General features: G+C 43.9%; 1 protein-coding gene across 1 annotated transcript in view; it reads right to left on the reverse strand.

Moving 5' to 3' along the window:
* Positions 1-15,804, reverse strand: part of LOC124796447 (laminin subunit alpha) — a 380,942-nt gene that overhangs the window by 59,990 nt on the left and 305,148 nt on the right. Inside the window, exon 44 of the mRNA XM_047260652.1 lies at positions 14,383-14,513. Within this exon, the coding sequence (XP_047116608.1) occupies positions 14,383-14,513 (131 nt within the window). The remainder of the gene's footprint in view (positions 1-14,382; positions 14,514-15,804) is intronic.

Raw genomic sequence — 15,804 nt, forward strand, 5'->3', positions numbered from 1 at the left:
ATGTAGCTTTACTGTATGGTTAAATGATGATGGTGTCCTCTTGGGTAAAATATTCCATTCGGATCTCCGGGTGGGGACTACTCAAGAGGACGTCGTTATCAGGAGAAAGAAAACTGGCATTCAATGGATCGGAGCGTGAAATGTCAGATCCCTTAATCAGGCAGGTAGGTTAGAAAATTTAAAAAGGGAAATGGATAGGTTAAAGTTAGATATAGTGGGAATTAGTGAAGTTCGGTGGCAGGAGGAACAAGACTTCTGGTCAGGCGAATACAGGGTTATAAGTACAAAATCAAATAGGGGTAATGCAGGAGTAGTTTTAATAATGAATAAAAAAAATAGGAGTGCGAGTAAGCTACTATAAACAAATAGTGAATGCATTATTGTGGCCAAGATAGACATGAAGCCCATGCCTACTACAGTAGTACATGTTTATATGCGAACTAGCTCTGCAGATGATGAAATAAAAGAAATTATTCAGATAGTGAAGGGAGACGAAAATTTAATAGTCATGGGTGATTAGAACTCAGTAGGAGGAAAAGGGACAGAAGGAAATGTATTAGGTGAATATGGATTGGGGGTAAGAAATGAAAGAGGAAGCTGCCTGGTAGAATTTTGCACAGAGCGTAACTTAATCATAGCTAACACTTGGTTCAAGAATTATAAAAGAAGGTTGTATGCATGGAAGAAGCTTGGAAATACTAACAGGTTTCAGATAGATTATATAATGGCAAGACGGAGATTTAGGAACAAGGTTTTAAATTGTAAGACATTTCCAGGGGCAGATGTGGACTCTGATCACAATCTATTGGTTATGAACTGTAGATTAAAACTGAAGAAACTGCAAAAAGGTGGGAATTTAAGGAAATGGGATCTGGATAAACTGACTAAACCAGAGGTTGTACAGAGTTTCAGGGAGAGCATAAGGGAACAATTGACAGGAATGGGGGAAAGAAATACAGTAGAAGAAGAATGGGTAGCTTTGAGGGATGAAGTAGTGAAGGCAGCAGAGGATCAAGTAGGTAAAAAGACGAGGGCTAATAGAAACCCTTGGGTAACAGAAGAAATATTGAATTTAATTGATGAAAGGAAAAAATATAAAAATGCAGTAAATAAAGCAGGCAAAAAGGAATACAAACGTCTCAAAAATGAGATCAACAGGAAGTGCAAAATGGCTAAGCAGGGATGGTTAGAGGACAAATGTAAGGATGTAGAGGCTTATCTCACTAGGGGTAAGATAGATACTGCCTACAGGAAAATTAAAGAGACCTTTGGAGAAAAGAGAACCACTTGTATGAATATCAAGAGCTCAGATGGAAACCCAGTTCTAAGCAAGGAAGGGAAAGCAGAAAGGTGGAAGGAGTATATAGAGGGTCTATACAAGGGCGATGTACTTGAGGACAATATTATGGAAATGGAAGAGAATGTAGATGAAGATGAAATGGGAGATACGATACTGCATGAAGAATTTGACAGAGCACTGAAAGACCTGAGTCGAAACAAGGCCCCAGGAGTAGACAACATTCCATTAGAACTACTGACAGCCTTGGGAGAGCCAGTCCTGACAAAACTCTACCATCTGGTGAGCAAGATGTATGAGACAGGTGAAATACCTTCAGACTTCAAAAAGAATATAATCATTCCAATTCCAAAGAAAGCAGGTGTTGACAGATGTGAAAAATACCGAACTATCAGCTTAATTAGTCACAGCTGCAAAATACTAACGCAAATTCTTTACAGACGAATGGAAAAGCTAGTAGAAACCGACCTCGAGGAAGATCAGTTTGGATTCCATAGAAATATTGGAACACGTGAGGCAATACTGACCCTACGACTTATCTTAGAAGCTAGATTAAGGAAAGGCAAACCTATGCTTCTAGCATTTGTAGACTGGACTACTCTTTTTCAAATTCTATAGGTGGCAGGGGTAAAATTCAGGGAGCGGAAGGCTATTTACAATTTGTACAGAAACCAGATGGCAGTTATAAGAGTCGAGGGACACGAAAGGGAAGTAGTGGTCGGGAAGGGAGTGGGGCAGTGTTGTAGCCTCTCCCTGATGTTATTCAATCTGTATATTGAGCAAGCAGTGAAGGAAACAAAACAAAAATTCACAGTAGGCATTAAAATACATGGAGAAGAAATAAAAACTTTGAGGTTCGCCGATGACATTGTAATTCTGTCAGAGACACCAAAGGACTTGGAAGGGAGTTGAACGGATGGATAGTGTCTTGAAAGGAGGATATAAGATGAACATCAACAAAACCAAAATGAGGATAATGGAATGTAGTCGAATTAAGTCGAGTGATGCTGAGGGAATTAGATTAGGAAATGAGAAACTTAAAGTAGTAAAGGAGTTTTGCTATTTGGGGAGCAAAATAACTGATGATGGCCAAAGTAGAGAGGATATAAAATGTAGACTGGCAATGGCAAGGAAAGTTTTTCTGAAGAAGAGAAATTTGTTAACATCGAGTATAGATTTAAGTGTCAGGAAGTCGTCTCTGAAAGTATTTGTATGGAGTGTAGCCATGTATGGAAGTGAAACAAGGATGATAAATAGTTTGGACAAGAAGAGAACAGAAGCTTTCAAAATGTGGTGCTACAGAAGAATGCTGAAAATTAGATGGGTAGATCACATAACTAATGAGGAGGTATTGAATAGGATTGGGGAGAAGAGAAGTTTGTGGCACAACTTGATTAGAAGAAGGGATCGGTTGGTAGGACATGTTTTGAGGCATCAAGGGATCACCAGTTTAGTATTGGAGGGCAGCGTGGAGGGTAAAAGTCGTAGAGGGAGATCAAGAGAGGAATACACTAAGTAGATTCAGAAGGATGTGGGTTGCAGTAGGTAATGGGAGATGAAAAAGCTTGCACAGGATAGAGTAGCATGGAGAGCTGCATCAAACCAGTCTCAGGACTGAAGACCACAACAAGAGCAACAACATAAGCGTTTCCAGGATTTTTGAGAAACCTGATACCAGTGAAACTGGGCTGTAGTTGTTGGGGTCATCCTTATCCCCTTTCTTGTACAGTGATTACCTTCAGTTTTCGGGAAAAATTCCATCTCTGAGAGAGCTGTTTGCTATGTCCAGCAATGGTGAGATTATTTGTTCACTTACTTGTTTTGTTACATGATTCGATATTTCATCATCACCAGCTGATAAATAAATATATGACAAATATTTACAATAGAAAATATGAGCAGTATAGTATCTGCAGAACTGTTTTTCCCCTGTATCTTTTGCATCAGACTACCAATTCAGTTGTCTAGGGTTCAGTCTTTGGTAGGGATGTTGGGTGTTTAAAAATTGATGTTTCAATATAGACAAGTCTTTGAAACTTCATAATGTCAATGTTAAAGACAAAATATTGACCATCAATATTTGCAAAAAACCAGGCTACTTGTTACCACTGTAAATAATCTTTTAGCGATTTAAATAAATCACTTTTGACCATGTCTCGAATTCCAACACAGTAGTTAATAATTAATAAATATATTATATGTATTAGTGTAGCACTTTCTTGTCAAATGTGGTCATGGGGGAAGAGGGTGGGGTAATGGATAAAATAATTCTTTGAATTATGTAATAACATTTTCTGGTTTTGATGCATTAAGATTTCATTTGATCTACATAATGTAAGTACTTATTTAACGGAAGCCATCAGACCCACAATTAGGATTTTCCAGATGTTTGTGTTATGTCAGTTCTCGAATAATTTTACTATTTTCTCATTTGTTACTTTGAAAGATAACTGCTATGAATAATAAACATTTTCAATTCCCTTTCATTTTCCTGTGGACAGTGCAACATTAATGATGATTATGAAATGATACAGCAGAGTATGAACTTCATACTTGCCAACAAGTGATGTCAGAGGGTGTTGATACTTTATTTCTTATTTTTTAATACTTACAGTGTAGCAAAATGCACTACACAAATGAAGGACAGTTCCACATTATGTTAAATGTGGATGAACAGTAATAATCTGTTTATGCCTGGATCATTAGTGGAACCATAAACAGATAACAAACAAGTATTACAGTCCACTGAGAAACATTCGTGGTATATGTAATGTTAAGTATTGCAGTAGATAATAATTAATAAATATATTATATGTATTAGTATGTTACTTTTTACACCAATCTGCATATTCATCATTTAACATTGATGTCCTGGGGCTCGATTATTATCAACTATCATCATTTCGACATCAATAATAAAATTGAAATCAGCATCGACAATTTGCCAACATTGCACAACCTTAATCCTTGGCCAGTTGTAGGGATATTTTCTGACACACATTACATCTTTTGTGTCTGGAAATGATTTTGTTAACGTAAAAAGACAAAATTGCACTATGGTTCTGAGAGCATGTAACACTGGGGTCTCCATATAGTTGACTAGGGAAGTCCATTCAAAGGTTACAGGAAAGCGAGTGCATACCAACCCCATCAGGTCCATGTCGACCATGTCTAGTAAAGTACTGTAATGTCAAAACTAACCTTTGGGTTAATGACAGTTTTACCTACAACTCATGTACTTTAATTTTTGGGTATTTATGAAAGAGTTATTTTTTTTTCTATAATTGTGAGATAGAACTGGTACCTACAATCAGTAAGAAATATTTTTAGTACTACTGTTAGACACTTACACAGGGTGTTCCAGAAATGTTGTGACAATCTTCCATGGGTTGTAGAGGGTGTCTCAAGGAACAAATAGGGGATAAAAACCCACGTCCGGAAACATCATCCAGTGATGCTGCCATTTCAAAAATACATGCACTAGCACCTGCTACAAGACTACCCCTTCAGCAGCAAACTTGACTTTGTACAATGACGGACAGTAGGCAAAACATCTTGCAATGCTGTTTGTTATTCAGTGATTGTGACTGGTTGTCACAATTGCCAGTGGAGAAGATGGAGCTAGCTGCTGCGTAGACATGCCCTGTCTCGTAGGAATGCAATGCACTGTTGCCTTGGTGGATGATGGTTTCAGACAAGGGTTTCCATCTACAGTTTATTTTTCTCCTGTATACTAAACAACATTGGAGACTTTATAGATCTGCAGGAGAAAAATAAACAGCAGATGGAAACCTGTGTCCAAAACCATCACCCACCAAGGCAACAGAGCATCCTATTCATAGAAGACATGGCCTTTCTATATGCAGCAGCTACCTTCCTCTTTCCACTGGTGATTTTGGCAATCAGTCATGATCACTGCATGACAAAGAAAATTGTGATACATTCTGCCAACAGTCCATCAGTGTACAAAGCCAATTTTGCTGCCAAAGGGATAGTCTAGTGGCAGGCACCAGCACCTATGTTCCTAACCTCAATTTGTTCCTCTATAACCCCTGGAAGTTTCTTGTAACATTTCAGGGATACTGTGTAGAAGTACACAAAATTATTCTAGCTTTTTGGACTATTAAGTTCCTTCTTTAGAAAAGAAAGAGGGTAGGTTAAAAAAGGAGGATAAGTCTCACTCAGATTCCAGGTTGAGAGGGACCCGAGTGTAGTGATGACAGGTGGAGGCCTCATCCTCATAACCATTGAGTTTCTCTCAGCCTGCACTCTGAGTGACTTACTCTTCTAGTTTAACCTTTCCCAAGTTATTTTTTTCTTTCTCCCCAAGGAAGTAACCAGCTGTGCCAGAAGCTAGTATAATTTTGTGTACTTCTATAAGTGGATATGAGCAGTACTAAAAAACCTGTCTACTGAAAGTAAGTACTTGTGGCATCGATCCACAGATCGGTAGGCCAGAACATCATATGTGTGTTATGTTTTTGAGTTGATCTTTGTTTTGTATATTTCCAGGACCTCAGTTCCGGCCTAGTCTCCGACCTGTACGTTTGTCACATAATAAAAGTATTGATGATTAGAAGAGAGAACTGTGGTCATTACCTTACCACCTTGATATCTCCTTCAGTGGTGACCCCAAAGTTCGAATAATCCATTGAACCGAGAACAAAGTGACTACTGCACCGGCTTCCGCGTTCCGTATGGACCTTTGTCCGCTACACAATGGCCTTCTACAACACGCCTCCGCCGCCGCCCGGTTTTCACCAGCAACAGCAACTAAATTCAAGCACGCCAGCTGTAGTTGGTGCCCAACGTGAATTTCCGCAGTCCTATAGCCTCGAGAACCCAGGGACCTTGTCAGGTGCAGTGGTTTTGAACATGACACCAGCGGTCTCTGACTCCAGCTTTGTTAGCCCCGAAGTGCTTCAGTTTTCGCCACACAGCAGTACCAGAAACCACTACACACTGATACCGAACTTTAATGCAAGTACTGTAAATAGTCAGGAGCATAGTTTTCATAACGTGCCACAATAGGACACCTTTTTGAATGTGCAAGCTCCATGTGTGTATCACTCTGTGCCGGTTGCACACTACGTGAATGACATTCGCCAGCCTGTTACTCTGAGTGTTCATCAGTGCAGTAATTTGAGCGCCTCAGGTTCCACCAAGCTCATCAGTGACTCTGTGATGGACAATTTCACTGCAGATGCGGAGGACCAATTGCATAATAACCTGTCGAGCAACCACTGTGACCACTTTGACCTCCCGCCACAACAACTGGTCCCATTTCGCTCCATGCCGGGTTTCCTGCTAACAGATGTTGTTTCCCCTCCAGCTACTATGAACACAGCCAGCACGTCTGCTTCCTCTCTACTGCCCTCATGACACAGAGTTAATTCTGACTTTCCTACTCCTGTATCCGCGAGTGGCTGCCCACATTCTTCGACCGCCTGTTCGTTGAATCTACCAATACTTCTGCCATTCCAACCTGCCCACCCAGAATTCTGGTTCAACCTGGTCGAGCAAACTTTCAGTGTCTGTGCACTACGCCCATTTCGCATGCCTCATGAACCACCTCCACGACTGTGTCGACTTAATATATGACCTGGTTAAGTCACCTCCTCTGAACGAGAAGTACGCTATGGCTAAACAAGTAATACTGGAACATATCTCCAAGACAAGAAGAGAAAATGTTCAACAGCTCGTCTATGAAGAATGACTCGGTGACAGATCTCCGTCCCAGCTGTGGCAATGCCTTCGAATTCTCATCAGTGAATGCGACATGCCAGACGCCATGCTCACTGAGATTTGGACGGAAAAGCTGCCTCGGCCTGTCCAAACGGCCATCTTCGCCTACAAAGATAGACCAAATAGTGAATGCTTGCGCACCTCTGACCGAGCTTACTCCGCTCTACTACATGAATGCCGTGCCCAGCAGTCCAGCAGCTATGCCAGTTTCGAACCACAACCAGGGCCCCAACGTGGACGCCCCACTAACCTAAGTCTGTCAAGCTTGCTGCACTACCGGCACCTTCACATCCGCACAACAGCACATCTGACTCCGCGGAAGATTCTGGGCCGCTGCCATCTGACCACTCACAGGAGCAGACGTCCACCCATAAATACTATTTCTTCCATGTAAAATTCGGGGAACAAGCACACAATTGTAAACCGCCGTGCTCCTATCCAAACTTCAACCGCAGGTTGGCGCCACCTCCTGCGATATAAAGAACAGGTGCCGTCCCACGCTCCATTCTGCGTCCAACACTAATGCTTTGAATGAACGAGTCTACATCCGTGACTTGAACTCTGGCACAAACTTACTCATCGGCACGGACGCAGATGTTTCCCTACTTCCATCTCGTGTTGCTACCAAAAAGATCTGACTACACAAAACTGTACTACAGCTGTAAACTCGTCTAGTTTGTCGTGCTTCGGTTCTACTTCATATGCAGTGTCCCTCTCACCTGAGTGCAACCTGAAGTGGTCCTCTCTGGTGGTTGACATCAACAATCCCATTTTGGGCATCGACTTTCTACGACACCACAAACTGTGGCCTGACCTCATCAAGAATACAGTGTTCTACCACCCTACACAGGAACACATCCCGTGTGCTTCGTCAAGTGTCAATAGTACTGCTAAACAGGTCCACCTGCCTAGGAAGTGTAATAACCCCTCCTCTGAGCTCTTGTCATGGACAAATAAGTGGCTCACGGAGCGTGTCGAGTCTATACTCCTGCACTTGGAACAACTTGAGCTATGCCGTCACCTCAACGACTTAAGTAACGAGTTATCTTCAGCACGGCAGCAGCTTGCAGCAGACGACACCTCGGCAACACACAAGGTTAGTTGGTGCCAATACAGTGTTCTCGTGCCTGAATGCATTTGTAACCGTGTGCCGCATAAACTGTATAGTGTCCGTGTACCGCCAGCTCTAACTGTACTAATTCGAGCGCACATTCATCCCCCTCTTCGCTTGGGCAGCTAACTTCCCAGGCGCAGGTTAATGTTTTTGATTTACTGCCATCAGCCATTCATTCGTGCCTGCTACTGTCACCAAGCTCGAGAGCAGCACCTTCAGTTACTAATAAACAGTGTACCAGCCTTGTTTCGCATAGCTCACTTCTTTGTCACTCCCAGTCACCCAGCAGTTGGCACTTATGCAAATTTTTGCCATCCGCGCCACAACCCAGCCTAGCGGCCGCCACGCACACTATACCACAGACAGTCGCCTCGTGTACCGCATCGTGCATTTCTGTGGTTACAGACGGCACCGCCGACAAACTTTGCTTGCAAGACGGACCACCTATCTCTTGCCGACCATGCCATCTCAAGCCAGAACTCATGAAAGTGGCTTGTGAACAAATAAACGATCTCTTAACAGCTGGCATCATCGAACCATCTGCCAGATTCTGGGCCTCGCCTATCCACTTTGTCACAAAAAGCGATGGCACCTGGCATATGGTTGGCGACTATACTAAGTTGAACTCTCGTACTATCCTAGACAAGTACCCAGTTCCTAACGCCGTGGATTTTAACCATGCTCTTGCAGGTGCCAAATATTTCTCGGTAGTGGACTGTAGGAGGGCCTATTATCAAATTCCGATGGCACCAGAGGAGATTGAAAAGACAGCTGTTACAACACCTTTCGGCCTTTTCCAGTATTGGTTCATGCCCTTTGGCCTCTGCAACGCTGCACAAACTTGGCAGAGATTCATAAACAAGGTGTTGTTTCATCTGGATTTTTGTTTCGTTTACTTGGACAACATTCTTATTTTCAGTCCTACTTTGCAAAAGAACAAGGAACATTTGCACATTTATAAAGACACTCTTACCGCTGCCAGTGTTGAACTGAATAATAAGAAGCTCCAGATGCACCATACTTCGGTAAGATTTTTAGGCTACATCGTGTCAGTTAAGGGTCTCACTCCTCCCGAGGATAAAATCAAACCTGTTTTGGATTTGCCACACCCTCACTCGTTTAAGGAGCTGCACAGTTCATTGGAACAGTTAACTATTATAGGCAGCACTGCCTGCCGCAGCCAAGGTTCAGGCTCCCCTAACAGATACCCTTGCTGGCAAAAATACGACCGGTATCCACCCGGTCCCCTGGACCCCTGCCATGGAACAAGCTTTTGACAAACTGAAGCACCTACTAGCAAACGCAGTAACTGTTGCCCAACCACATCCAGATGCTACATTTTTTATTACCGCGGATGCCAGTGATACCACAGCAGGTGCTGTCTTCAGCCAAACCGTCGGAGATACTACCTCTCCTTTGCAGTTATTTTCTAAGAATCTCAACGGCGCTCAAAAAAAGTACTCAGCCTTTGATAGGGAGCTCTTGGCAGTTTAAGAAGCTGTGAAATACTTTCACGCTGAGGTTGAGGATAGGGACCTCTACATTTTAACCAACCACAAACCTTTGGTTGCTGCTGTAAAGACCCCCCCGACTGACCCTCCACCTAGACACTTCCATCATTTGGACTTCATATTGCAATTTACCTCTGATATATGATACATCAAGGGTGCAGATAATGTGGTCACAGATTTTTTGTCTCATGTTGGTGCTCTCACAACTCTGATAAGACCTCTATAACTTGCCTCAGCTGCAGTCTGCCAACACCGACACTATGAACCTTATTTCCGATCACAGCTCATCACTCAAACCTGTGCGATCCACCTTTCCCAGTGTCATAGGCGAGGTTTGGTGTGATGAATCAACTGGCATGCTGCGTCCCTTCTTACTCAAACCTCTACAGAGACAAGTGTTCAACAAATTACACAACCTAACTCAGTCAGGTGTGACAGCCTCTACCAGACTTATTTCAGAGCGCTTCATCTGGCGCGACATGCGTCGCGACTGCCAAGCCTGGGGCCGTGTCTGCATTCCGTGCCAACAAAATAAAGTTTCGCGGCACACATCACCCTCACTAGGCAGCTTCACCACTCCTTCCAGTCGCTTCCAATACGTTCACATCGACTTGGTGGGCCCCCTCACCCCCTCTGAGGGTTACAGATACGTGCTATCTACACTTCTGGAAATTGAAATAAGAACACCGTGAATTCATTGTCCCAGGAAGGGGAAACTTTATTGACACATTCCTGGGGTCAGATACATCACATGATCACACAGACAGAACCACAGGCACATAGACACAGGCAACAGAGCATGCACAATGTCGGCACTAGTACAGTGTATATCCACCTTTCGCAGCAATGCAGGCTGCTATTCTCCCATGGAGACGATCGTAGAGATGCTGGATGTAGTCCTGTGGAACGGCTTGCCATGCCATTTCCACCTGGCGCCTCAGTTGGACCAGCGTTCGTGCTGGACGTGCAGACCGCGTGAGACGACGCTTCATCCAGTCCCAAACATGCTCAATGGGGGACAGATCCGGAGATCTTGCTGGCCAGGGTAGTTGACTTACACCTTCTAGAGCACGTTGGGTGGCACGAGATACATGCGGATATGCATTGTCCTGTTGGAACAGCAAGTTCCCTTGCCGGTCTAGGAATGGCAGAACGATGGGTTCGGTGACGGTTTGGATGTACCGTGCACTATTCAGTGTCCCCTCGACGATCAGCAGTGGTGTACGGCCAGTGTAGGAGATCGCTCCCCACACCATGATGCCGGGTGTTGGCCCTGTGTGCCTCGGTCGTATGCAGTCCTGATTGTGGCGCTCACCTGCACGGCACCAAACACGCATACGACCATCATTGGCACCAAGGCAGAAGCGACTCTCATCGCTGAAGACGACACATCTCCATTCGTCCCCCCATTCACGCCTGTCACGACACCACTGGAGGCGGGCTGCACGATGTTGGGGCGTGAGCGGAAGACGGCCTAACGGTGTGCGGGACTGTAGCCCAGCTTCATGGAGACGGTTGCGAATGGTCCTCGCCGATACCCCAGGAGCAACAGTGTCCCTAATTTGCTGGGAAGTGGCGGTGCGGTCCCCTACGGCACTGCGTAGGATCCTACGGTCTTGGCGTGCATCCGTGCGTCGCTGCGGTCCGGTCCCAGGTCGACGGGCACGTGCACCTTCCGCCAACCACTGGCGACAACATCAATGTACTGTGGAGACCTCATGCCCCACGTGTTGAGCAATTCGGCGGTACGTCCACCCGGCCTCCCGCATGCCCACTATACGCCCTCGCTCAAAGTCCGTCAACTGCACATACGGTTCACGTCCACGCTGTCGCGGCATGCTACCAGTGTTAAAGACTGCGATGGAGCTCCGTATGCCACGGCAAACTGGCTGACACTGACGGCGGCGGTGCACAAATGCTGCGCAGCTAGCGCCATTCGACGGCCAACACCGCGGTTCCTGGTGTGTCCGCTGTGCCGTGCGTGTGATCATTGCTTGTACAGCCCTCTCGCAGTGTCCGGAGCAAGTATGGTGGGTCTGACACACCGGTGTCAATGTGTTCTTTTTTCCATTTCCAGGAGTGTGTTGTAGACAGAACCTCTTGTTGGGTGGAAGCTGCCCCGCTACCCAATATTACATCTGAATCAGTGGCACGATCCTTCATAGACACTTGGCTTTCACGCTTTGGCTGCCCTGTTTACTTGACGACCAAACAAGGCCATCAATTTGAGTCTACATTGTTTTCTGAACTATGTAGTCTGTGCGGCATCAAGAAAATTCATTCAACAGCATACCACCCCCAAAGCAACGGCCTCGTGAAACACTGGCATAGGTCACTTAAGACGGCCCTACGTTGCCATGGCCTCCTTTGGACGGAAGCCCTGCCATTCGTCTTACTTTGCGGACCACTTTCAACGAAGACCTTAAAGGCTCAATGGCCAAGTTTGTCTACGGCCAGTCCCTTACACTGCCAGGCGAACTTGTTGCTCCTACTACAGTCGCCAAATCGTCTGAACTGCCGTCCTTGGTAGAACGGGTGAGGTTACACTGTAACAAGCTTCAACCCCCGTCCCCTTCCAGCCACACTCTGCCGCACACATATGTTCCCAAGGTGCTCGACACTTCCGAAAAAGGATTCAGTAACTACTGTCTCCCTCAACAGGGTTAAGCCTGCTTGCATCGCGTTTTCCCCTACCTCACCCACCGCTGAAGAGACCACGCTCTCTGGCCCACCCCGGCCTTCTTCCTCTGCTCATGATTAGAGTAAACTCATGCCTACACCGGCCCTGTCAACAAGCCCACACTCATTCCGCGGTTTTCCGTCTCCTGGCTCCCATAGCAGAGGCCCCAGCTCCCAGGGCTCTAATATAACAGTTCCACCTTCGTGCGACAGCACACTGCACCACTCTTCTAACTGGTGCAGCCCTCAGGTTCCTGCCACGTCCACTCAGACCTCACCGTCTGACACTCACCCCTCTACTCGCAGCACACCACCCTCAGCGTGCTATGGTTTCCCCACCCCACCGGCTCAGCATACCTCTCCGTTAGCAGCCGCCACTTACGAGCTCTCTACCCATGTTCATCCTAATGACATAATGTGATTTATCTATCATCGTTAGTGGTGATACCGCATAAGTGCTGCTTGCGAATGACAATTTGTGTGATTCGTTAGGTGGTGTGTCACAACGTGTAGTGAAGCATTTCAAAATCTCTCAAAGTGCTACGTGTGGCAACCTACGTGCTTACGTTAGGCCAAGTGGAAAGGTGATCATTAGGTTCCCTGCTGACGACACCCTTCCACACCAGCACTCCCGCACCGGCCGACGACTACGACTGCTGACGTCGCTTCCAAGACTTCAGTATCAGCATTCCAAGATTTGCTCCATGCCCTCCTCCCACACGGCCCATGCCGTTAGACGTGGAGGAACTCACTGTAATCCACTTAAATTCTCACCAATCCGCCCCACCTTCGGGTACGTACTCCATACTGGGGGCTATGTGGCGTCGATCCACGGAACGATAGGCCAGAACATCGTATGTGTATTATGTCTTCTAGTTTATATTTGTTTTGTATACTTCTGGGACCTCAGTTCCGGCCTAGTCTTCGACCTGTACGTTTGTCGTGTAGTAAAAGTATTGATGATTAGAAGAGAGAACCGCGGTCATTACCTTACCACCTTGATACCTCCTTCATACTTACTGTGAGAAGTTCTGGTAGAATGTAAATACTTTTGTATTAAAGGAGATCATTCCCCAAAAATCAAAAGTGTTGAGTCATAGAGAGATAAACACAAAATGAAATAAAACTTGCTTAAAACTTGCTACCTTTCAAAGTACCCCTTTTTGAGCTAGAACAAAACAGACAACAGACACAGAAAACATACTCTTGCACGCATGCACACACATGCCTATGCCCCTACTTGGTGCCAGCTGGATGGTATTCATGTACGTGTGTGTGTGTGTGTGTGTGTGTGTGTGTGTGTGTGTGTGTGTGTGTGTGTGTGTATGCGCGCGCAATCATGTGTGTTCCACTTTATCTTGAGAAATGATTTCTCTGAAAGCTAGCAAGTTTTCTTTCTTTTTGGTTAAGCCCATCAATGATTCAAAGCTTCTGGTTTTTAGTGAGTGGTCTTTAATTCAAAAGAACGTAAGTCCTTGTCATTTACAATTTTTGTCAAGTGCATTTTCCTTTTAACAAAACTATTTCTTTTAAATTAATGTGCCTGTGAGACCTATTTTGATGGATTATATAAGTGCAAACTCCTCTAGTTCCACAAATATTGGTTACCTCGGTTTTTTACTTTCATATTGAATAACAACTGCACGAATTTTGAGCACTTCAACAGACTGCAAAATGAAGATGATTGCTGCTGTCCATATCTTAGTCTTCTGAGTTATTATCAACTAATTTCCACATATTTTGTATTTGTTATGAATCTGGATTTTAAGTGGATGCCACATGGTGCAGTTGCTAATTGCCCATGCATGGAGCGAACTACCACAATCTCTGGTACACACACACACACACACACACACACACACACACACACACACACTTAACTTCCAGGGCAGAATGACAAATGTGACAAATACTGCAGCGATTATTTGCATTATGCAATTCCTGTAGTGTGCATAGGCCCACACATAGGACGAACTTCACTTCCTGTGTGTTTTCTGATATTATGAAAAAGATAAATCACTAGAAAATGATGTTACCTTTCAATGATTGCTTGATACCACTCCTTATCAGCCACATATCTCTCATTGATTATTTTTTGTGGGCCAGAACCTAAGTCAACGATTAGAACAGGATATCCATTTTCAACTTCCAGTGCGATAAAATCATCCTGTAAAGCCAAACATTAGAATTAGGTTTAGGTAGGTACAATGAAACACAATGATAAAGTACCAGTAGAACACCAACTTCGTATAACTGGATTTTAAAACTGACTGTGAAATACATTTTCTGTTTCATCAGAAATTAAGCTAAAAAGATGTATTAATCTTTATTTGCTGCTGACCATTAAAATAATGGAATAGGCTTTATGTCTTACACATAATACTGATATGTTTAGTTCTTAACATAATTACATACATTAACTGTGCACTTTAGGTTTTAACTTATGTTTTGTATATTTTATTACATGCTCAATCACAAATATTTATCAGGTTCCCCTCCATTAGGCATGCAGGTGCACTCAGCAACTGTGATCTGATTTATAAATGATAGAGCGTGGCAATCAGCCGTCCTTTTTTTGCAGGTTTCATTTGGCGAATCCAGATTACGGCTAGTGCCTAGCCATTATCAGTGCTACAAAATACAAGAAGTACATGGTCAGGTGATACTATAAAAAATTACAAAGTGTGGCATAACCAATATGGCTTATACATTAGATTACACACCACTACTTTCTAGTCTCAATGCCTGTCGGTTCCCTGTTGTTCGGGCGTCAGTCACAGTTCTTTGAATCCTACTGTATAATGAAGGTGGGCTGTGTGGAGAACACATTGATTGGCTGTATGGTGCTCTCTATGTGGACAGTACTATTCAAAGAACTGTGACTGATGCTCGAACTAAACAGAACCGACATGCGTTGAAACTAGAAAATAGTGATATGTACTCTAATGTATAAGCCATATAGGTTATGCCATGCATTGCAATTTTTTATAGTATCACCTGACCATGTTCTTCTTGTATTTTTCAGCATTGATAATGGCTAGGCACTAGCCTGAAATCTGGATTTGCAAAATAAAACCAGCAAAAAAGGACAACTTATGTCTGTGCTCTATCATTTATAAAACAAATATGTATACTTGATTATATACACAATTACAAGTGTTTATACTGAATTACCTACACAACTACAAGCATCTAGCCATATATTTTAAATTTTAACATATGTTCACAATTTTTTCATAAAAAAATCTGTTACTTTTTAAAAAGGATTTTCAGCCAGCCAGCTGTACAGTTTTCTTTGAAATAGTTTAGAAGGTATGAACCACACTGAGGGTGGTAATTTGTTGAAGATTATTAGGGAGCTGACTGTGGGTGAGTGGGCTGTTTTTACTAGTATGTGTCATGGAATATCCAATTTAATTTTTCCTTTGGTATTGTGTTGGTGCATATCTCCTCTTATA

The sequence above is a fragment of the Schistocerca piceifrons genome, chromosome 4 (assembly GCF_021461385.2).
Source record: "Schistocerca piceifrons isolate TAMUIC-IGC-003096 chromosome 4, iqSchPice1.1, whole genome shotgun sequence".
In the NCBI taxonomy this organism is placed as follows: domain Eukaryota; kingdom Metazoa; phylum Arthropoda; class Insecta; order Orthoptera; family Acrididae; genus Schistocerca; species Schistocerca piceifrons.